A 26,054-nucleotide genomic window follows, 5' to 3' on the forward strand; every position below is an offset into this window, starting at 1 on the left:
TTTTTTAATGCAATTATTAACAATAACAAATTGTAGCAAAAAAAAGCATAAAGAAAAAAAATAATAAATAACAACAATACCTTCAATAAAGTGTAGTGTTTGTGTTATTGTGCATGAGTTTCTCTAACTCTCCAACAAGTGAAAGGAGGCTTAGTAGCAATGGAAAAAATGCATACTTTGTTATGAGCTCTCCATACAACAACAATAATTATGATCCAAAAAATTATAAAAACTATTTAAGTGTAAGAACAACAAGAAACGAGAGATCTGCTCTCTCAAGTGCGCCAAAACAAGACAATTGTGTGGAAGACAACGAAAAAGAAAAAATAGATAAACAAACAACTGATTTAATGGTTGATGTAAATAGTAATGCTAATGTGAACAATACCACAAATAGTAATAATAACAATATTAACACTATTAAAACCATTAATAATAAGGAAAGTCATTCAAGACCAATGTCAAAGTATACTGGTGTCATACCAAAAAATACATTGAGCTCGCATAAAACGGAAAAGATCCAAACGGGAATGGACCGTTATGTCACTTATACAAAACGTAAGTCCAGCCCTAGGACTTCAAAATTGGAACCAAATCCAAAACAGGCGAAAACAAATTCGGTAAGTCAAAATCGTTTTGCACTCCTTGATAACCAAGAAAGTGAAAAAATACCATCCATGCCTTTAAAAGACTGCAAGCCACCTCCCTTGTATTTGCACGAACCTACCACCAATCTATTGGGTTATAAGTTGTCCCAACTTGGCAAAGAAAATTTCCACGTAGTCTCTCTACGCAAAGGAAACATTCAGGAAACAAAAATACAGACTTATTCAGAAAAGTCTTTTAGGACAATAGTTGATAGTTTTGATTCTGAGAAAAGAAATTATTACACGTATCAACTAAAAAGTGCAAAGGGTTTGACAGTAGTTATCAAAGGGTACAGACAGCTCTGTACCAACTGATGACATTAAAAATGCGCTAGAGTCTGAAGGTTATGAAGTGAAGTCCATTCACAATATATTTAACAAGGACAAAATTCCTCAACCAATGTTTAGAGTTGAAATTACTTTTAACTCTTCACAATTGAAGAAAAAGGGTGATACTCATCCAATATACAATTTGAGATATCTTCTTAATCGCAAAATAACTGTAGAGGAACCAATTAAGCACAGAGGTCCTCCTCAATGCCTAAATTGCCAAGAGTTCGGTCACACCAGAACTTTCTGCAAATTACCATCTGTTTGTGTGAGATGCGGAGACATCCATAAAAGCCAAGATTGTCCCCACCCAAAAACAGATAACAATAAAAGAAAATGCAGTAACTGTGGCCCAAATCACACTGCAAACTATCGCGGATGTCCAGTATATCTACACATCCAACAATCAAATAAGGCCAGAAGACCTTTATATGCTCAATATAAAGCTTCTAACTTCACAAACCTTCCTAATACTTCTAGTGCTCAATATAAAAGTATTACAAATAAAAGTAATCAGAATAAATCGTATGCCCATACGACAAAAGATGGCTCCGTTACCCAAATGAATGCAAAACAAACTTCTAGAGTCCAATATAGAATAATGAAAATTTGCACAAAAATAATGAAAATAATACCCCATTATTTTCATATGCACATGCATTAAAAAAGGGTGTACCCGCACCCGAAACAAATTCTCAAAGCTCTATTGAGAATCTAATTCAAACCATGAACAGTTTCATGGCAAATATGCAAAATATGTTTCAACAATTAATGCAGAATCAAAGCATGCCCATGCAGATCCTGCTAAATAAAAAATGAATTCGCTAAGAATTTGTTTTTGGAATGCTAACGGCCTTAGCCAACACAAGAATGAAGTAGAACAATTTCTGCTACTTCAGGAAATTGACGTACTACTCGTCTCTGAAACACACTTTACCCTAAAGAATTGTTTCAGAATTAATGGATACTATACTTAAACATCCAAGTGGCAGAGCCAGTGGTGAAACAGCTATTTTAGTGAGAAAAAATATTAGACATTTCCCAATGCCAGAATACAAAAAGGACCATATCCAGGCCACCTCTATAAATATACCCGATAGTAGAGTTACAATATCTTCAATATATTGTCCTCCTAGGTATAATGTTAATCGAGAACAAGATTCATAGCAGCTGGTTTTTATAATGCAAAACATACATTTTGGGGCTCTCGCAGACAATTGCTAGAAGCAATATCGCATAACTGACTAGATGCCATATCTAGTGGCCAACCTACCTAATGGCCTACAGACCTCAATAAGATTCCCGATCTAATTGACTTTGTTGTAATCAAAAATATAAAACGAGAATTTATTTCAGTGATCCCTTCACTGGACCTTTCGTCAGACTACTCGCCTACATTTTTAACGTTATTAGAAACCCCAAATAAATTGGAAAACTATTGTTCTTGTTTCCCAACAAGGAGACGAACTGGTTAAAGTATAAAATGTATGTTAGCTCACACTTGCCACAAAACATTTCATTGAAAAATTACCATGAAATACAATCCGCTGTCGATATATTTACGGATATCTTACAAGATGCTGTCAAAGTGTCTACACCCCCAGTCACCTTGGGAGAATACAAAAATTCGAAATGTCCTAGAAACATTGAGTCTCTTATTAAAGAAAAGAGAACACTCAGACGTCAATGGCAACAATCGCGATCTCCAAACATAAAGGTTAAACTTAATCAGTGCCAAAGAAGACTTCACATCGCCTTAAAAACTAATAAGGAATCTAATCTGAGAAACTATCTCAAAAACTTAGACCCTACTAAGAAAACAGAATATAGTCTCTGGAAAGCAATTAAGAATATGCAATGCCCTATTGCATATGAGTCACCCATACGCTCTATTGCATATGAGTCACCCATACGCTCTATTGGGTATGAGTCACCCATACGCCTCCAGAATGGTGAATGGGCAAGAAATAATCAGAAAAAATTGAAGCATTCGCCAATCACTTGGAGAATGTGTTTACTCGAAATGATACTGATTCTTCTATTAGTGCTAACATTATAAATAATGTGGTTCCACGCCCAATAAAATTCGGGTTCTCTACCGTGAAAACGACAATCAAAGGTCTAAAGGCAGGAAAATCACCTGGTATAGATAAAATTACTACCAAAATGATAAGTAACCTGCCCAATTCAGCACTAAGAATTATTTTGTTCATCTTTAACTCGATGCTACGTATTGGATATTTCCCTACCTCATGGAAAGTATCCGAAATTGTTATGATACCAAAACCGGGAAAAGATGTCACTCAAGTGACATCATACCGTCCCATTAGCCTGTTGTCTATATTCTCAAAACTTTTTGAAAAGTTATTACTTGAAAGCCTTCTTGAACACCTCAACGATAATTGCATTATTCCTGACCATCAGTTTGGTTTCAGAAGAAAGCACAGCACTATCGAACAGGTACATCGAATAACTACTCTTATTCGGAAGGCCTTCGAGAGCAAGCAATATTGCTCAGCATTATTCATAGATATTTCTCAAGCTTTCGATAAAGTCTGGTACCATGGACTCAGTGATGCCAGGAGATTTTTTTCAGAAATCCCTACGCTTATGAGAAAAAATCCCTTTTTTCCCTACACCCACTTTTTATTTTCCCTACATTTTTCCCTACACTACTTTTTTCCATTTTTTTTCAAAGTTTATCTTAAAAAAATACAAAAATAACATCAAAAACTAAAATATTAGCTCCGTTTTATAATATACATATATGTATTTTTTTTTTAATTTTTAGGAATGAGATTTCTAGAATTTAAATTTTAATTTTTTTTTTCTTTCAATTTTACATCATACAAATCTTCTAACCCTGACTCTTTAGTTAAGATTAAAAAAAAAACAATTGAAAGATTTATGGCAGTATATCGAATCGTGATAAAAATTTATTTTATGTGCCTCCAACAAAAAAAATTTCATAAAATAATTATTTTAAATAAGGTTTACTTTTGCGTTTACTTTTTGCGGTTTACTTTTATAAATTTTCAGAACATTAAATTCATTTTTTCAATCCTGAGTTACTGCATTAAGCCCCCGACTACTCTATCTATAAGGAGTCAGAATATATCGCCCTACAGAATTGGCATAATCCAAAAAGTCGTTTCAAGAAAAATGGATATGAATATTTAATGACATTTAACTATTTTTTTAATAACTTTTAAACAAATCAAGGGGTTTTAAAAATCCAGATTCAGATAGTTGAGGTTAATATGTTTCTCATCTAAATTGAAATTAAATTTTTAGTTGTCTAATATTCACAAAAACGTGGGTTTTAGTTTTTACGTTTACAAAAAATCGATTTCACATCGAAAATAATAGACATATTTGAAATTTCATAAATCTATATGAAAGATTTTAGTATGTCGCATGTTTTGAAGACCTTAGTTCAAGAAAGCCGAATTAGAAATTACAAGCGGAATTTTTACTAACGATACACTTAAAACTGATTTCATTTTTAATTTAAAAGTTTAATACATGAAAGAGTATATTTTTAGTTGTTAAAAACTATGAAATTGAAAAATCCCTACAATTTGACAATAGTAAGAAATCTTTCCCTTTTTCCCTACACGTGAAATTTTTGAAAAAAATCCCTACAAAAAGGGAAAAATCCCTACACCTAATACACAAAATTATCACATTACTACCTGCGAATGTTCACAAACTGCTTAAAAATTACATATATGAAAGATCTTTTCAAATCAGATCAAAAGATGTGATCTCTTCACTGCTGGAGTACCCCAGGGGAGTATTCTAGGTCCGTTCCTATATATTTTATATACTGCATATATGCCAACGAGCGCACTGACTCACACATCTACATTTGCGGACGATACCGCTTTTGTAAGTATACATGAAACCCCTTCAATAGCTTCTGAACAACTCCAGTCTCACATCGGCGAATTGGAAAAGTGGCTGGACAAATGGAAAATAAAAGTCAATGCCACAAAATGTACTCACGTTACATTTACTTTAAGACGGGAAAATTGTACTCCAGTACAGATAAACGAAGCCATGTGAGATATCTTGGTATCCACCTTGATCGCCGCTTAACATGGACTCACCACATAGAAGCCAAGATTACACAGATAAAATTAAAGTCAACTCAAATGTACTGCCTAATTGGACCACGGTCTGCTCTAGACTTGGAGTACAAAGTGCTTTTGTACAAAACAGTTATAAAACCGATATTGCTATACGGCATTGAACTGTGCACAGTGGGGCAGAATCGAAATTTTTTGGAAATAAATCTGGCATTTCTAAACGGCTGATCCGATCGGTATAAAATTTGGCGTGAGCGTAGCCAAGTAGTTTTGAAGATGAACCCTGCAGATGACCCAGGGACGGCGCTGTGGCGGCTCAAAGTAGGGTACCTACGACATGTAAAATTTTTAAACTCGTGCCTCGTTCACTCGTTCACCCAAATACAAAGATTTTTATATTTTCTGAAAGCGCTCGACGAGATCTTGAAAAAACATGCTTGGACATACTACTTATCTCTTATAATATCCGAGTTATAGGCATTTAAAAATTTAGTGATACAAAATTTACCATACCTTGGTCCGCCTTTTTTTGAATACCGGGTGTAATTTTGAACCAAATGGACTTGTTAGTTAGACAACAAAATTTCCAATAATATACAAAAAATTTCAGATCAATATCATTTACAGATCCAAAAATATACGTTTTTTAATTTATAAATTCAAAAAATTTTAGATTTTTGCCGTTTTTTGCCAAAAATGTGTCTTAACTCTTTTATTAATAAAATAAAATATTCTTTAAGAACATATAACAATTTTATAGTTTTCTAAAAGGTATCTTTACGCAGAACGCTTTGACGTAAAAAACTTGTCCTATTTTTTTAAAATGTTGCCACTGCGTCCTTCCGAATATGACCTATTTTTTATCAAAACTTCAACTTTGGGCGACATGTTCTAAAATCCCAAAGCTGGGATTAGAAAACTGAAAGCAGTTTTGGAAACCTCAATATGTTTTCTATTTACTCCAAAAGTATTTTCCCAGCCCTGAAAGAAATGTGGACCCTATGGGCAAAAAAGTAAAAAATCCCATTTTTGTGATTTTCATTCATATTTTTGGGAATTGCGGGATGCCCTTTGACCTTTTCAATTTTTTTTTGCATTTTCTTATTTGAAATGACAAATTTAACAAGCGTTGAAAATCTCATTGAGTTTTGTTCATAAATAAAGATTTTGTCATATATTACATATTTGTTTAATTTCTAAAACTATGATTTATATCAAAATTTTAATAGGGTCGCAGATAGCTACAACAATTTAGTCCATATTTATCCCTTAATATATTTTTTAGTTAGATATGGAAATTCTCGATTCTTTACAAAAATTTTCAAGCCAATATCTCAATTACATTCAAAAATATGTTCATTTAAACCTGTATCCTTAAATTTCATATTTTTCATATTTTAGTATTAAATATGACAGAACATATTTGAATCTTATATTTACCTATTTTCTATTTGTTTGCTTAAATTTTCAGAAATTTATAACTATTTTTTACCTCAATTTTTTCGACAGATCATTTCGTTCTGTTTCGTTTATGATCATGTAGGTAAAAATATACAGGTAATGATAATTTCGATTCATTCACTAATAAGAAATATCAATGACTGAATTACAGGTTATAGTAATATAGTCCTAATGTTAATAGGTAGACAATTCGTAATTTTTTACTTTGGAATACCTGTATCGGAAATGACAAGAATTGGTATATAAGTAAACTTCTCAGATTTTAAGTACCATATTTAATAAATCTACAATGAAGATTACATTAAAGTACGAAGAGTTGTGTTCCGTTTTATGGAGTGTATCTTCAAAAGGGCCAGAAAGAATTGAAGACATTTCAAATTATATAAAAACTACATATAGTAGAAAAGTAGACAAAACAGGCATATCAAAAATTGAAAACTTTTTGATGTAAAAAGTAAGTCTGTGGATGGAAATTAAAAGAAATTTCGATTAAAATTTTGTAGTTGGATGGAAACTACTACGGAAATCTCAACTTACAACACATCAACAGGAGCGCCTTGCAAGTCATACGAAGACTTATGTTCAAGCTCAAAAAAAAGAGGGTCACACAAAAACTTTTTTCAATCTCAAATGAGGAAATTGCTGATACATTTAACGAAATGCTGATAAAGGAAAACCAACCTATGGATGCCGTACATATTGCAACTATTCTTCCTAATGCATCACCAAAACGACTTAAGCGAATTGTGGAAAGTATACCAACTCCAACATCACAATCAAATTTTACTGGAGAGGAAGCAATAGCGCTTATGTTGGAACTGGGTCTCAGTCGAAATAAGTACCAAATATTAAGGAAAGCTCTGCATGAAAAAGGACACAATATATTACCATCATACAAGGTGATCCAGGAAAAAAAACAAACTATCCTACCATCACCTATTGCTGTTAATGATGTGGAAGCTTGTATTGATATATCATCTTTGCTCGAAAACACAGCATCAAGAATTGTGTCAGACTTTTCAGAAGACCAACTAAAGAAAATTCATAATTGTGATGTTGTCTTAATGTGTAAGTGGGGATGTGACGGTTTATCAGCACTTCCAGAATACAAACAAGCTTGTGGAAATCGGACATTAGCAAACTACAAAAGTGTATTTATGTCATCATTAGTGCCATTACGAATTCGTTCATATTCCCTTAATCCATCATCGTCAAGCATCGGAAATTCATTTGAAGATATATGGATCAATACAACTCCGGGTTCAAAAAATTTTTGTAGACCCATTGGATTTGAATATATAAAGGAGTCAAAGAAAACAACAAAAGATTTAGTGGAATATTTAAAAGATGAAATAAATGCACTGGAGCCCATTTGCATAAAAATAAAGGAATTCTCTATTAACGTATCATATCAGCTAAGCTTAACAATGATTGATGGAAAGGTCAACAATGCCATAACAGAAACTTCTTCCTTATTACTTTTTACACATAGCATACGACCTGAAATCAAGACCTGAAATATAGAAGTGTGCCAGAGAATCTTACTAAATCAACAAAAAATAATGAAGAATTGAAAGAACTGAGAGCTGCGGAAAAAAGCAGAATCCAAGAAGAATTTAAAGTTCAGATGGGATTAAACATCGACAAACCACTTCCAAGTTGCGGTAGTACAAATGACGGTAATACGGCGAGAAGGTTTTTTCGTGATTTTGAAATTACTTCAAAAATAACTGGAATCGACAAGGAGTTGCTTCGAAGAGTTAACACTATTTTAATGGCACTGAATAGTAAACATAAAATTAATGGAAATCGATTTGGGGAATATACATCTGAAATTTCTAAATTACTTGTATCTCTGTATCCATGGAGGGAACTAACACCAACAGCACACAAAGTATTGTGTCATGGTCAAATAATAATTGAATCGAATATTCTTCCACTTGAATATTCTTCCACTCGCCCAGGAAGCGAGGAATCGAGATTTTAAGCATGTACAACTATTCAGCTCAAGAAAATGCTCCAGGCAATCACAGAATGAAGATATTTTTAATAGTTTACTTCTATCTTCTGATCCTGTTTTTTCAACTATGAGAAAAAGATGGATTTGTTATGAAACTCTATCATCTCAAAACAAGGAAGATTTAAAGGACTTATATTACCTTCTGGATATGTACATATACCGATATGACAGATTATTTTATAGAAAATAAGTAGTGTTAGGAATTAACTATATAAGTAGGTTGTAAGAATTAATTGTATTATGTTTAAGATAAACAGTTCAAATAAAAAAAGCTATTATACTAACTGATGATATTGTAATAAATTGTGTTTTATATTTCGGTGGGCGGGAAAGGTGGTTTGTGTGGGGTGATTTAGGTGTTGTTGTGCGTGGCTCATAATAAAATTATCATTTTTTATTGTATATACAATGTTATAGTCTTTAATAAAATAATTAACTAAATAATTTTCAAAAATTGTCCAAATATTTTATGTCAATGTCAAAGTATACTGGTGCCATACCAAAAAATACATTGAGCTCGCATAAAACGGAAAAGATCCAAACGGGAATGGACCGTTATGTCACTTATACAAAACGTAAGTCGAGCCCTAGGACTTCAAAATTGGAACCAAATCCAAAACAGGCGAAAACAAATTCGGTAAGTCAAAATCGTTTTGCACTCCTTGATAACCAAGAAAGTGAAAAAATACCATCCATGCCTTTAAAAGACTGCAAGCCACCTCCCTTGTATTTGCACGAACCTACCACCAATCTATTGGGTTATAAGTTGTCCCAACTTGGCAAAGAAAATTTCCACGTAGTCTCTCTACGCAAAGGAAACATTCAGGAAACAAAAATACAGACTTATTCAGAAAAGTCTTTTAGGACAATAGTTGATAATTTTGATTCTGAGAAAAGAAATTATTACACGTATCAACTAAAAAGTGCAAAGGGTTTGACAGTAGTTATCAAAGGGTACAGACAGCTCTGTACCAACTGATGACATTAAAAATGCGCTAGAGTCTGAAGGTTATGAAGTGAATTCCATTCACAATATATTTAACAAGGACAAAATTCCTCAACCAATGTTTAGAGTTGAAATTACTTTTAACTCTTCACAATTGAAGAAAAAGGGTGATACTCATCCAATATACAGTTTGAGATATCTTCTTAATCGCAAAATAACTGTAGAGGAACCAATTAAGCACAGAGGTCCTCTTCAATGCCTAAATTGCCAAGAGTTCGGTCACACCAGAACTTTCTGCAAATTACCATCTGTTTGTGTGAGATGCGGAGACATCCATAAAACCCAAGTAACTGTGGCCCAAATCACACTGCAAACTATCGCGGATGTCCAGTATATCTACACATCCAACAATCAAATAAGGCCAGAAGACTTTTATATGCTCAATATAAAGCTTCTAACTTCACAAACCTTCCTAATACTTCTAGTGCTCAATATAAAAGTATTACAAATAAAAGTAATCAGAATAAATCGTACGACAAAAGATGGCTCCGTTACCCAAATGAATGCAAAACAAACTTCTAGAGTCCAATATAGAATAATGAAAATTTGCACAAAAATAATGAAAATAATACCCCATTATTTTCATATGCACATGCATTAAAAAAGGGTGTACCCGCACCCGAAACAAATTCTCAAAGCTCTATTGAGAATCGAATTCAAACCATGAACAGTTTCATGGCAAATATGCAAAATATGTTTCAACAATTAATGCAGAATCAAAGCATGCTCATGCAGATCCTGCTAAATAAAAAATGAATTCGCTAAGAATTTGTTTTTGGAATGCTAACGGCCTTAGCCAACACAAGAATGAAGTAGAACAATTTCTGCTACTTCAGGAAATTGACGTACTACTCGTCTCTGAAACACACTTTACCCTAAAGAATTGTTTCAGAATTAATGGATACTATACTTAAACATCCAAGTGGCAGAGCCAGTGGTGGAACAGCTATTTTAGTGAGAAAAAATATTAGACATTTCCCAATGCCAGAATACAAAAAGGACCATATCCAGGCCACCTCTATAAATATACCCGATAGTAGAGTTACAATATCTTCAATATATTGTCCTCCTAGGTATAATGTTAATCGAGAACAAGATTCATAGCAGCTGGTGATTATAATGCAAAACATACGTTTTGGGGCTCTCGCAGACAATTGCTAGAAGCAATATTGCATAACAGACTAGATGCCATATCTAGTGGCCAACCTACCTATTGGCCTACAGACCTCAATAAGATTCCCGATCTAATTGACTTTGTTGTAATCAAAAATATAAAACGAGAATTTATTTCAGTGATCCCTTCACTGGACCTTTCGTCAGACCACTCGCCTACATTTTTAACGTTATTAGAAACCCCAAATAAATTGGAAAACTATTGTTCTTGTTTCCCTAACAAGGAGACGAACTGGTTAAAGTATAAAATGTATGTTAGCTCACACTTGCCACAAAACATTTCATTGAAAAATTACCATGAAATACAATCCGCTGTCGATATATTTACGGATATCTTACAAGATGCTGTCAAAGTGTCTACACCCCCAGTCACCTTGGGAGAATACAAAAATTCGAAATGTCCTAGAAACATTGAGTCTCTTATTAAAGAAAAGAGAACACTCAGACGTCAATGGCAACAATCGCGATCTCCAAACATAAAGGTTAAACTTAATCAGTGCCAAAGAAGACTTCACATCGCCTTAAAAACTAATAAGGAATCTAATCTGAGAAACTATCTCAAAAACTTAGACCCTACTAAGAAAACAGAATATAGTCTCTGGAAAGCAATTAAGAATATGCAATGCCCTATTGCATATGAGTCACCCATACGCTCTATAGCATATGAGTCACCCATACGCTCTATTGCGTAAAATTCGGGTTCTCTACCGTGAAAACGACATTCAAAGGTCTAAAGGCAGGAAAATCACCTGGTATAGATAAAATTACTACCACAATGATAAGTAACCTGCCAATTCAGCACTAAGAATTATTTTGTTCATCTTTAACTCGATGCTACGTATTGGATATTTCCCTACCTCATGGAAAGTATCCGAAATTGTTATGATACCAAAACCGGGAAAAGATGTCACTCAAGTGACATCACACCGTCCCATTAGCCTGTTGTCTATATTCTCAAAACTTTTTGAAAAGTTATTACTTGAAAGCCTTCTTGAACACCTCAACGATAATTGCATTATTCCTGACCATCAGTTTGGTTTCAGAAGAAAGCACAGCACTATCGAACAGGTACATCGAATAACTACTCTTATTCGGAAGGCCTTCGAGAGCAAGCAATATTGCTCAGCATTATTCATAGATATTTCTCAAGCTTTCGATAAAGTCTGGCACCATGGACTAATACACAAAATTATCACATTACTACCTGCGAATGTTCACAAACTGCTTAAAAATTACATATATGAAAGATCTTTTCAAATCAGATCAAAAGATGTGATCTCTTCACGTCGAAAAATATCTGCTGGAGTACCCCAGGGGAGTATTCTAGGTCCGTTCCTATATATTTTATATACTGCATATATGCCAACGAGCGCACTGACTCACACATCTACATTTGCGGACGATACCGCTTTTGTAAGTATACATGAAAACCCTTCAATAGCTTCTGAACAACTCCAGTCTCACATCGGCGAATTGGAAAAGTGGCTGGACAAATGGAAAATAAAAGTCAATGCCACAAAATGTACTCACGTTACATTTACTTTAAGACGGGAAAATTGTACTCCAGTACAGATAAACGAAGCCATGTGAGATATCTTGGTATCCACCTTGATCGCCGCTTAACATGGTCACACTATACTTAAACATCCAAGTCGCAGTGCCAGTGGTGGAACAGCTATTTTAGTGAGAAAAAATATTAGACATTTCCCAATGCCAGAATACAAATAGGACCATATCCAGGCCACCTCTATAAATATACCCGATAGTAGAGTTACAATATCTTCAATATATTGTCCTCCTACGTATAATGTTAATCGAGAACAAGATTCATAGCAGCTGGTGATTATAATGCAAAACATACATTTTGGGGCTCTCGCAGACAATTGCTAGAAGCAATATCGCATAACAGACTAGATGCCATATCTAGTGGCCAACCAACCTATTGGCCTACAGACCTCAATAAGATTCCCGATCTAATTGACTTTGCTGTAATCAAAAATATAAAACGAGAATTTATTTCAGTGATCCCTTCACTTGACCTCTCGGCAGACCACTCGCCTACATTTTTAACGTTATTAGAAACCCCAAATAAATTGGAAAACTATTGTTCTTGTTTCCCTAACAAGGAGACGAACTGGTTAAAGTATAAAATGTATGTTAGCTCACACTTGCCACAAAACATTTCATTGAAAAATTACCATGAAATACAATCCGCTGTCGATATATTTACGGATATCTTACAAGATGCTGTCAAAGTGTCTACACCCCCAGTCACCTTGGGAGAATACAAAAATTCGAAATGTCCTAGAAACATTGAGTCTCTTATTAAAGAAAAGAGAACACTCAGACGTCAATGGCAACAATCGCGATCTCCAAACATAAAGGTTAAACTTAATCAGTGCCAAAGAAGACTTCACATCGCCTTAAAAATTAATAAGGAATCTAATCTGAGAAACTATCTCAAAAACTAAGACCCTACTAAGAAATCAGAATATAGTCTCTTGAAAGCAATTAAGAATATGCAATGCCCTATTGCATATGAGTCACCCATACGCTCTATTGCGTATGAGTCACCCATACGCCTCCAGAATGGTGAATGGGCAAGAAATACGTCAGAAAAAATTGAACCATTCGCCAATCACTTGGAGAATGTGTTTACTCGAAATGATACTGATTCTTCTATTAGTGCTAACATTATAAATAATGTGGTTCCACGCCCAATAAAATTCGGGTTCTCTACCGTGAAAACGACAATCAAAGATCTAAAGGCAGAAAAATCACCTGGTATAGATAAAATTACTACCACAATGATAAGTAACCTGCCCAATTCAGCTCTAAGAATTATTTTGTTCATCTTTAACTCAATGCTACGTAGTAGATATTTCCCTACCTCATGGAAAGTATCCGAAATTGTTATGATACCAAAACCGGGAAAAGATGTCACTCAAGTGACATTATACCGTCCCATTAGCCTGTTGTCTATATTCTCAAAACTTTTTAAAAAGTTATTACTTGAAAGCCTTATACTACACCTCAACGATAATTGCATTATTCCTGACCATCAGTTTGGTTTCAGAAGAAAGCACAGCACTATCGAACAGGTACATCGAATAACTACTCTTATTCGGAAGGCCTTCGAGAGCAAGCAATATTGCTCAGCATTATTCATAAATATTTCTCAAGCTTTCGATAAAGACTGGCACCATGGACTAATACACAAAATTATCACATTACTACCTGCGAATGTTCACAAACTGCTTAAAAATTACATATATGAAAGATCTTTTCAAATCAGATCAAAATATGTGATCTCTTCACGTCGAAAAATATCTGCTGGAGTACCCCAGGGGAGTATTCTAGGTCCGTTCCTATATATTTTATATACTGCATATATGCCAACGAGCGCACTGACTCACACATCTACATTTGCGGACGATACCGCTTTTGTAAGTATACATGAAAACCCTTCAATAGCTTCTGAACAACTCCAGTCTCACATCGGCGAATTGGAAAAGTGGCTGGACAAATGGAAAATAAAAGTCAATGCCACAAAATGTACTCACGTTACATTTACTTTAAGACGGGAAAATTGTACTCCAGTACAGATAAACGAAGCCATGTGAGATATTATGGTATCCACCTTGATCGCCGCTTAACATGGACTCACCACATAGAAGCCAAGATTACACAGATAAAATTAAAGTCAACTCAAATGTACTGCCTAATTGGACCACGGTCTGCTCTAGACTTGGAGTACAAAGTGCTTTTGTACAAAACAGTTATAAAACCGATATTGCTATACGGCATTGAACTGTGCACAGTGGGGCAGAATCGAAATTTTTTGGAAATAAATCTGGCATTTCTAAACGGCTGATCCGATCGGGATAAAATTTGGCGTGAGCGTAGCCAAGGAGTTTTGAAGATGAACCCTGCAGATGCCCCAGGGACGGCGCCGTGGCGGCTCAAAGTAGGGTACCTACGACATGTAAAATTTTTAAACTCGTGCCTCGTTCACTCGTTCACCCAAATACAAAGATTTTTATATTTTCTGAAAGCGCTCGACGAGATCTTGAAAAAACATGCTTGGACATACTACTTATCTCTTATAATATCCGAGTTATAGGCATTTAAAAATTTAGTGATACAAAATTTACCATACCTTGGTCCGCCTTTTTTTGAATACCGGGTGTAATTTTGAACCAAATGGACTTGTTAGTTAGACAACAAAATTTCCAATAATATACAAAAAATTTCAGATCAATATCATTTACAGATCCAAAAATATACGTTTTTTAATTTATAAATTCAAAAAATTTTAGATTTTTGCCGTTTTTTGCCAAAAATGTGTCTTAACTCTTTTATTAATAAAATAAAATATTCTTTAAGAACATATAACAATTTTATAGTTTTCTAAAAGGTATCTTTACGCAGAACGCTTTGACGTAAAAAACTTGTCCTATTTTTTTAAAATGTTGCCACTGCGTCCTTCCGAATATGACCTATTTTTTATCAAAACTTCAACTTTGGGCGACATGTTCTAAAATCCCAAAGCTGGGATCAGAAAACTGAAAGCAGTTTTGGAAACCTCAATATGTTTGAATCTTATATTTACCTATTTTCTATTGTTTGCTTAAATTTTCAGAAATTTATAACTATTTTTTACCTAAATTTTTCGACCCGAACCCGAAACAAATTCTCAAAGCTCTATTGAGAATCTAATTCAAACCATGAACAGTTTCATGGCAAATATGCAAAATATGTTTCAACAATTAATGCAGAATCAAAGCATGCTCATGCAGATCCTGCTAAATAAAAAATGAATTCGCTAAGAATTTGTTTTTGGAATGCTAACGGCCTTAGCCAACACAAGAATGAAGTAGAACAATTTCTGCTACTTCAGGAAATTGACGTACTACTCGTCTCTGAAACACACTTTACCCTAAAGAATTGTTTCAGAATTAATGGATACTATACTTAAACATCCAAGTGGCAGAGCCAGTGGTAGAACAGCTATTTTAGTGAGAAAAAATATTAGACATTTCCCAATGCCAGAATACAAAAAGGACCATATCCAGGCCACCTCTATAAATATACCCGATAGTAGAGTTACAATGTCTTCAATATATTATCCTCCTAGGTATAATGTTAATCGAGAACAAGATTCATAGCAGCTGGTGATTATAATGCAAAACATACATTTTGGGGCTCTCGCAGACAATTGCTAGAAGCAATATCGCATAACAGACTAGATGCCATATCTAGTGGCCAACCTACCTATTGGCCTACAGACCTCAATAAGATTCCCGATCTAATTGACTTTGTTGTAATCAAAAATATAAAACGAGAATTTATTTCAGTGATCCCTTCACTGGACCTTTCGTCAGACCACTCGCCTACATTTTTAACGTTATTAGAAACCCCAAATAAATTGGAAAACTATTGTTCTTGTTTCCCTAACAAGGAGACGAACTGGTTAAAGTATAAAATGTATGTTAGCCACAAAACATTTCATTGAAAAATTACCATGAAATACAATCCGCTGTCGATATATTTACGGATATCTTACAAGATGCTGTCAAAGTGTCTACACCCCCAGTCACCTTGGGAGAATACAAAAATTCGAAATGTCCTAGAAACATTGAGTCTCTTATTAAAGAAAAGAGAACACTCAGACGTCAATGGCAACAATCGCGATCTCCAAACATAAAGGTTAAACTTAATCAGTGCCAAAGAAGACTTCACATCGCCTTAAAAACTAATAAGGAATCTAATCTGAGAAACTATCTCAAAAACTTAGACCCTACTAAGAAAACAGAATATAGTCTCTGGAAAGCAATTAAGAATATGCAATGTCCTATTGCATATGAGTCACCCATACTCTCTATTGCATATGAGTCACCCATACGTTCTATTGCGTATGAGTCACCCATACGCCTCCAGAATGGTGAATGGGCAAGAAATACGTCAGAAAAAATTGAAGCATTCGCCAATCACTTGGAGAATGTGTTTACTCGAAATGATACTGATTCTTCTATTAGTGCTAACATTATAAATAATGTGGTTCCACGCCCAATAAAATTCGGGTTCTCTACCGTGAAAACGACAATCAAAGGTCTAAAGGCAGGAAAATCACCTGGTATAGATAAAATTACTACCACAATGATAAGTAACCTGCCCAATTCAGCACTAAGAATTATTTTGTTCATCTTTAACTCGATGCTACGTATTGGATATTTCCCTACCTCATGGAAAGTATCCGAAATTGTTATGATACCAAAACCGGGAAAAGATGTCACTCAAGTGACATCATACCGTCCCATTAGCCTGTTGTCTATATTCTCAAAACTTTTTGAAAAGTTATTACTTGAAAGCCGTATACTACACCTCAACGATAATTGCATTATTCCTGACCATCAGTTTGGTTTCAGAAGAAAGCACAGCACTATCGAACAGGTACATCGAATAACTACTCTTATTCGGAAGGCCTTCGAGAGCAAGCAATATTGCTCAGCATTATTCATAAATATTTCTCAAGCTTTCGATAAAGTCTGGCACCATGGACTAATACACAAAATTATCACATTACTACCTGCGAATGTTCACAAACTGCTTAAAAATTACATATATGAAAGATCTTTTCAAATCAGATCAAAAGATGTGATCTCTTCACGTCGAAAAATATCTGCTGGAGTACCCCAGGGGAGTATTCTAGGTCCGTTCCTATATATTTTATATACTGCATATATGCCAACGAGCGCACTGACTCACACATCTACATTTGCGGACGATACCGCTTTTGTAAGTATACATGAAAACCCTTCAATAGCTTCTGAACAACTCCAGTCTCACATCGGCGAATTGGAAAAGTGGCTGGACAAATGGAAAATAAAAGTCAATGCCACAAAATGTACTCACGTTACATTTACTTTAAGACGGGAAAATTGTACTCCAGTACAGATAAACGAAGCCATGTGAGATATTATGGTATCCACCTTGATCGCCGCTTAACATGGACTCACCACATAGAAGCCAAGATTACACAGATAAAATTAAAGTCAACTCAAATGTACTGCCTAATTGGACCACGGTCTGCTCTAGACTTGGAGTACAAAGTGCTTTTGTACAAAACAGTTATAAAACCGATATTGCTATACGGCATTGAACTGTGCACAGTGGGGCAGAATCGAAATTTTTTGGAAATAAATCTGGCATTTCTAAACGGCTGATCCGATCGGGATAAAATTTGGCGTGAGCGTAGCCAAGGAGTTTTGAAGATGAACCCTGCAGATGCCCCAGGGACGGCGCCGTGGCGGCTCAAAGTAGGGTACCTACGACATGTAAAATTTTTAAACTCGTGCCTCGTTCACTCGTTCACCCAAATACAAAGATTTTTATATTTTCTGAAAGCGCTCGACGAGATCTTGAAAAAACATGCTTGGACATACTACTTATCTCTTATAATATCCGAGTTATAGGCATTTAAAAATTTAGTGATACAAAATTTACCATACCTTGGTCCGCCTTTTTTTGAATACCGGGTGTAATTTTGAACCAAATGGACTTGTTAGTTAGACAACAAAATTTTCAATAATATACAAAAAATTTCAGATCAATATCATTTACAGATCCAAAAATATACGTTTTTTAATTTATAAATTCAAAAAATTTTAGATTTTTGCCGTTTTTTGCCAAAAATGTGTCTTAACTCTTTTATTAATAAAATAAAATATTCTTTAAGAACATATAACAATTTTATAGTTTTCTAAAAGGTATCTTTACGTAGAACGCTTTGACGTAAAAAACTTGTCCTATTTTTTTAAAATGTTGCCACTGCGTCCTTCCGAATATGACCTATTTTTTATCAAAACTTCAACTTTGGGCGACATGTTCTAAAATCCCAAAGCTGGGATCAGAAAACTGAAAGCAGTTTTGGAAACCTCAATATGTTTTCTATTTACTCCAAAAGTATTTTCCCAGCCCTGAAAGAAATGTGGACCCTATGGGCAAAAAAGTAAAAAATCCCATTTTTGTGATTTTCATTCATATTTTTGGGAATTGCGGGATGCCCTTTGACCTTTTCATTTTTTTTTGCATTTTCTTATTTGAAATGACAAATTTAACAAGCGTTGAAAATCTCATTGAGTTTTGTTCATAAATAAAGATTTTGTCATATATTACATATTTGTTTAATTTCTAAAACTATGATTTATATCAAAATTTTAATAGGGTCGCAGATAGCTACAACAATTTAGTCCATATTTATCCCTTAATATATTTTTTAGTTAGATATGGAAATTCTCGATTCTTTACAAAAATTTTCAAGCCAATATCTCAATTACATTCAAAAATATGTTCATTTAAACCTGTATCCTTAAATTTCATATTTTTCATATTTTAGTATTAAATATGACAGAACATATTTGAATCTTATATTTACCTATTTTCTATTTGTTTGCTTAAATTTTCAGAAATTTATAACTATTTTTTACCTAAATTTTTTCGACAGATCATTTCGTTCTGTTTCGTTTATGATCATGTAGGTAAAAATATACAGGTAATGATAATTTCGATTCATTCACTAATAAGAAATATCAATGACTGAATTACAGGTTATAGTAATATAGTCCTAATGTTAATAGGTAGACAATTCGTAATTTTTTACTTTGGAATACCTGTATCGGAAATGACAAGAATTGGTATATAAGTAAACTTCTCAGATTTTAAGTACCATATTTAATAAATCTACAATGAAGATTACATTAAAGTACGAAGAGTTGTGTTCCGTTTTATGGAGTGTATATTCAAAAGGGCCAGAAAGAATTGAAGACATTTCAAATTATATAAAAACTACATATAGTAGAAAAGTAGACAAAAAAGGCATATCAAAAATTGAAAACTTTTTGATGTAAAAAGTAAGTCTGTGATGGAAATCAAAAGAAATTTCGATTAAAATTTTGTAGTTGGATGGAAACTACTACGGAAATCTTAACTTACAACACATCAACAGGAGCGCCTTGCAAGTCATACGAAGACTTATGTTCAAGGTAAAAAAAAAGAGGGTCACACAAAAACTTTTTTCAATCTCAAATGAGGAAATTGCTGATACATTTAACGAAATGCTGAAAAAGGAAAACCAACCTATGGATGCCGTACATATTGCAACTATTCTTCCTAATGCATCACCAAAACGACTTAAGCGAATTGTGGAAAGTATACCAACTCCAACATCACAATCAAATTTTACTGAAGAGGAAGCAATAGCGCTTATGTTGGAACTGGGTCTCAGTCGAAATAAGTACCAAATATTAAGGAAAGCTCTGCATGAAAAAGGACACAATATATTACCATCATACAAGGTGATCCAGGAAAAAAAACAAACTATCCTACCATCACCTATTGCTGTTAATGATGTGGAAGCTTGTATTGATATATCATCTTTGCTCGAAAACACAGCATCAAGAATTGTGTCAAACTTTTCAGAAGACCAACTAAGGAAAATTCATAACTGTGATGTTGTCTTAATGTGTAAGTGGGGATGTGACGGTTTATCAGCACTTCCAGAATACAAACAAGCTTGTGGAAGTCGGACATTAGCAGACTACAAAAGTGTATTTATGTCATCATTAGAGTCATTACGAATTCGTTCATATTCCCTTAATCCATCATCGTCAAGCATCGGAAATTCATTTGAAGATATATGGATCAATACAACTCCGGGTTCAAAAAATTTTTGTAGACCCATTGGATTTGAATATATAAAGGAGTCAAAGAAAACAACAAAAGATTTAGTGGAATATTTAAAAGATGAAATAAATGCACTGGAGCCCATTTGCATAAAAATAAAGGAATTCTCTATTAACGTATCATATCAGCTAAGCTTAACAATGATTGATGGAAAGGTCAACAATGCCATAACAGAAACTTCTTCCTTCTGGAGATGCTCAATATGTAATGAGAAAAAGTCGCAATTCTCAAATATAAACAAAAGCAGAAGTATTAATGAAGAAGTCCTGTCTTTCGGAATTTCACCACTTCATGCCAGAATACGATTTTATTACTTTTTACACATAGCATACGACCTGAAATCAAGACCTGAAATATAGAAGTGTGCCAGAGAATCTTACTAAATCAACAAAAAATAATGAAGAATTGAAAGAACTGAGAGCTGCGGAAAAAAGCAGAATCCAAGAAGAATTTAAAGTTCAGATGGGATTAAACATCGACAAACCACTTCCAAGTTGCGGTAGTACAAATGACGGTAATACGGCGAGAAGGTTTTATCGTGATTTTGAAATTACTTCAAAAATAACTGGAATCGACAAGGAGTTGCTTCGAAGAGTTAACACTATTTTAATGGCACTGAATAGTAAACATAAAATTAATGGAAATCGATTTGGGGAATATACATCTGAAATTTCTAAATTACTTGTATCTCTGTATCCATGGAGGGAACTAACACCAACAGTACACAAAGTATTGTGTCATGGTCAAATAATAATTGAATCGAATATTCTTCCACTTGGAGAGTTAACAGAAGAAGCCCAGGAAGCGAGGAATCGAGATTTTAAGCATGTTCAACTATTCAGCTCAAGAAAATGCTCCAGGCAATCACAGAATGAAGATATTTTTAATAGTTTACTTCTATCTTCTGATCCTGTTCTTTCAACTATGCGAAAAAGATGGATTTGTAATGAAACTCTATCATCTCAAAACAAGGAAGATTTAAAGGACTTATATTACCTTCTGGATATGTACATATACCGATATGACAGATTATTTTATAGAAAATAAGTAGTGTTAGGAATTAACTATATAAGTAGGTTGTAAGAATTAATTGTATTATGTTTAAGATAAACAGTTCAAATAAAAAAAGCTATTATACTAACTGGTCGGGAAAGGTGGTTTGTGTGGGGTGATTTAGGTGTTGTTGTGCGTGGCTCATAATAAAATTATCATTTTTTATTGTATATACAATGTTATAGTCTTTAATAAAATAATTAACTAAATAATTTTCAAAAATTGTCCAAATATTTTATGTCAATGTCAAAGTATACTGGTGCCATACCAAAAAATACATTGAGCTCGCATAAAACGGAAAAGATCCAAACGGGAATGGACCGTTATGTCACTTATACAAAACGTAAGTCGAGCCCTAGGACTTCAAAATTGGAACCAAATCCAAAACAGGCGAAAACAAATTCGGTAAGTCAAAATCGTTTTGCACTCCTTGATAACCAAGAAAGTGAAAAAATACCATCCATGCCTTTAAAAGACTGCAAGCCACCTCCCTTGTATTTGCACGAACCTACCACCAATCTATTGGGTTATAAGTTGTCCCAACTTGGCAAAGAAAATTTCCACGTAGTCTCTCTACGCAAAGGAAACATTCAGGAAACAAAAATACAGACTTATTCAGAAAAGTCTTTTAGGACAATAGTTGATAATTTTGATTCTGAGAAAAGAAATTATTACACGTATCAACTAAAAAGTGCAAAGGGTTTGACAGTAGTTATCAAAGGGTACAGACAGCTCTGTACCAACTGATGACATTAAAAATGCGCTAGAGTCTGAAGGTTATGAAGTGAATTCCATTCACAATATATTTAACAAGGACAAAATTCCTCAACCAATGTTTAGAGTTGAAATTACTTTTAACTCTTCACAATTGAAGAAAAAGGGTGATACTCATCCAATATACAGTTTGAGATATCTTCTTAATCGCAAAATAACTGTAGAGGAACCAATTAAGCACAGAGGTCCTCTTCAATGCCTAAATTGCCAAGAGTTCGGTCACACCAGAACTTTCTGCAAATTACCATCTGTTTGTGTGACATGCGGAGACATCCATAAAACCCAAGTAACTGTGGCCCAAATCACACTGCAAACTATCGCGGATGTCCAGTATATCTACACATCCAACAATCAAATAAGGCCAGAAGACCTTTATATGCTCAATATAAAGCTTCTAACTTCACAAACCTTCCTAATACTTCTAGTGCTCAATATAAAAGTATTACAAATAAAAGTAATCAGAATAAATCGTACGACAAAAGATGGCTCCGTTACCCAAATGAATGCAAAACAAACTTCTAGAGTCCAATATAGAATAATGAAAATTTGCAGACAAATAATGAAAATAATACTCCATTATTTTCATATGCACATGCATTAAAAAAGGGTGTACCCGCACCCGAAACAAATTCTCAAAGCTCTATTGAGAATCGAATTCAAACCATGAACAGTTTCATGGCAAATATGCAAAATATGTTTCAACAATTAATGCAGAATCAAAGCATGCTCATGCAGATCCTGCTAAATAAAAAATGAATTCGCTAAGAATTTGTTTTTGGAATGCTAACGGCCTTAGCCAACACAAGAATGAAGTAGAACAATTTCTGCTACTTCAGGAAATTGACGTACTACTCGTCTCTGAAACACACTTTACCCTAAAGAATTGTTTCAGAATTAATGGATACTATACTTAAACATCCAAGTGGCAGAGCCAGTGGTGGAACAGCTATTTTAGTGAGAAAAAATATTAGACATTTCCCAATGCCAGAATACAAAAAGGACCATATCCAGGCCACCTCTATAAATATACCCGATAGTAGAGTTACAATATCTTCAATATATTGTCCTCCTAGGTATAATGTTAATCGAGAACAAGATTCATAGCAGCTGGTGGTTATAATGCAAAACATACGTTTTGGGGCTCTCGCAGACAATTGCTAGAAGCAATATCGCATAACAGACTAGATGCCATATCTAGTGGCCAACCTACCTATTGGCCTACAGACCTCAATAAGATTCCCGATCTAATTGACTTTGTTGTAATCAAAAATATAAAACGAGAATTTATTTCAGTGATCCCTTCACTGGACCTTTCGTCAGACCACTCGCCTACATTTTTAACGTTATTAGAAACCCCAAATAAATTGGAAAACTATTGTTCTTGTTTCCCTAACAAGGAGACGAACTGGTTAAAGTATAAAATGTATGTTAGCTCACACTTGCCACAAAACATTTCATTGAAAAATTACCATGAAATACAATCCGCTGTCGATATATTTACGGATATCTTACAAGATGCTGTCAAAGTGTCTACACCCCCAGTCACCTTGGGAGAATAATAAAATTCGAAATGTCCTAGAAACATTGAGTCTCTTATTAAAGAAAAGAGAACACTCAGACGTCAATGGCAACAATCGCGATCTCCAAACATAAAGGTTAAACTTAATCAGTGCCAAAGAAGACTTCACATCGCCTTAAAAACTAATAAGGAATCTAATCTGAGAAACTATCTCAAAAACTTAGACCCTACTAAGAAAACAGAATATAGTCTCTGGAAAGCAATTAAGAATATGCAATGCCCTATTGCATATGAGTCACCCATACTCTCTATTGCATATGAGTCACCCATACGCTCTATTGCGTATGAGTCACCCATACGCCTCCAGAATGGTGAATGGGCAAGAAATAATCAGAAAAAATTGAAGCATTCGCCAATCACTTGGAGAATGTGTTTACTCGAAATGATACTGATTCTTCTATTAGTGCTAACATTATAAATAATGTGGTTCCACGCCCAATAAAATTCGGGTTCTCTACCGTGAAAACGACAATCAAAGGTCTAAAGGCAGGAAAATCACCTGGTATAGATAAAATTACTACCACAATTATAAGTAACCTGCCCAATTCAGCACTAAGAATTATTTTGTTCATCTTTAACTCGATGCTACGTATTGGATATTTCCCTACCTCATGGAAAGTATCCGAAATTGTTATGATACCAAAACCGGGAAAAGATACCGTCCCATTATCCTGTTGTCTATATTCTCAAAACTTTTTGAAAAGTTATTACTTGAAAGCCTTCTTGAACACCTCAACGATAATTGCATTATTTCTGACCATCAGTTTGGTTTCAGAAGAAAGCACAGCACTATCGAACAGGTACATCGAATAACTACTCTTATTCGGAAGGCCTTCGAGAGCAAGCAATATTGCTCAGCATTATTCACAGATATTTCTCAAGCTTTCGATAAAGACTGGTACCATGGACTAATACACAAAATTATCACATTACTACCTGCGAATGTTCACAAACTGCTTAAAAATTACATATATGAAAGATCTTTTCAAATCAGATCAAAAGATGTGATCTCTTCACGTCGAAAAATATCTGCTGGAGTACCCCAGGGGAGTATTCTAGGTCCGTTCCTATATAAAATATATTGCTGTGAGAACCAAAGTTGGTACCCGTGTTTTGGTTCCACCAACAAAAAAAACCAACAAAAAAAACTTATTAATTTTATGTTTTACAATGAATTTATGTTAAATAAAATAATTTTATTATATTAAATGTTTTGTGTAATGTGTTTGTCCGTTAAATTCAAATAGTCGTCTATTGTGAATGATTTGTTTTGTGTAACTACAACTCTACAACAGAGTTGTACCATTCTGTCAAATGTGTGTTTACATGTATGTGTGCGTCTGTGTGCTCGTAGAAAAGTATAAAAGAAAGATCAACAATAATACAAGGGGCAGTTTGATATTGGCTGTTGGTGAGTTAACTAGTTTGTTGGCTAGTTTACTTATAAAAAAATATAAAAATAACAATGCGGAGTTGGCTTGGCCTGCTTTGTTATTAAATATATTTTTTTAATAATTAGTGCGCGTATTAAGTGTTAAATGTTTATATTTCTCTTTAATTATACTTTTAATAAATATGATTTTTTTATAACGGTTAAAGAAAAAATAATCATAATTTGTTTTTATTAATAAATTTCTGTACGATCTTGGACAACGCTGAGCTACCCCAGCTTTGAGGAGAAATTCCGTCGTTACAGTGGCGCCCGAGCAGGGACTTCTTTAAATAAATAAAGGAGTCTTTTAAAACAAATAAAAGGATATATAAAAAAATTAAATATATTTTAAATAAACAACGGACATTTTTTTTAATTATTTGAAATGGAAATTTAATTGTGAAGTGAAAAGTTTTTTTTTGTGAACTGTGTTCGTGTTATTGAGTGTAAAAAAAAAAAAATCAACGGGACATTAAAAGCACAAATCGTAAAAAAAAAATATAAAACCGGGACTACGAACAATAAAAATTAAATAAAAGGAGAGACTGTATAATAAAAGCAAAAGAGTGGAGAAAAAAATATATATTGAGAGATAAAAGCGGTACGGTACGAACAAGTGGATGAAAAATCGAAAATGTAAAAGCGGGACAAAACAAAAAGTTAAATAAATCAGGATCGTGTAAATAAATAAACAAAAAAAAATCAACGAACATTATGAACTAGTGGTGTCATGAAAAATTTTAT

At 34.0% G+C, this 26,054-nt stretch overlaps 1 protein-coding gene across 1 annotated transcript in view; it reads left to right on the forward strand.

The window, feature by feature from the left end:
* The first annotated feature begins 350 nt into the window (after positions 1-350).
* LOC119607936 overlaps positions 351-26,054 on the forward strand; it is a 31,930-nt gene continuing 6,226 nt past the window's right edge. Inside the window, 3 exon segments of the mRNA XM_037962097.1 lie at positions 351-779; positions 9,034-9,345; positions 21,778-22,247. Of these exon segments, the coding sequence (XP_037818025.1) occupies positions 351-779; positions 9,034-9,345; positions 21,778-22,247 (1,211 nt within the window).

Source organism: Lucilia sericata, unplaced genomic scaffold (assembly GCF_015586225.1).
Source record: "Lucilia sericata isolate MDLA Ls3-8-SP2 unplaced genomic scaffold, ASM1558622v1 Contig000764F_arrow, whole genome shotgun sequence".
Taxonomy (NCBI): domain Eukaryota; kingdom Metazoa; phylum Arthropoda; class Insecta; order Diptera; family Calliphoridae; genus Lucilia; species Lucilia sericata.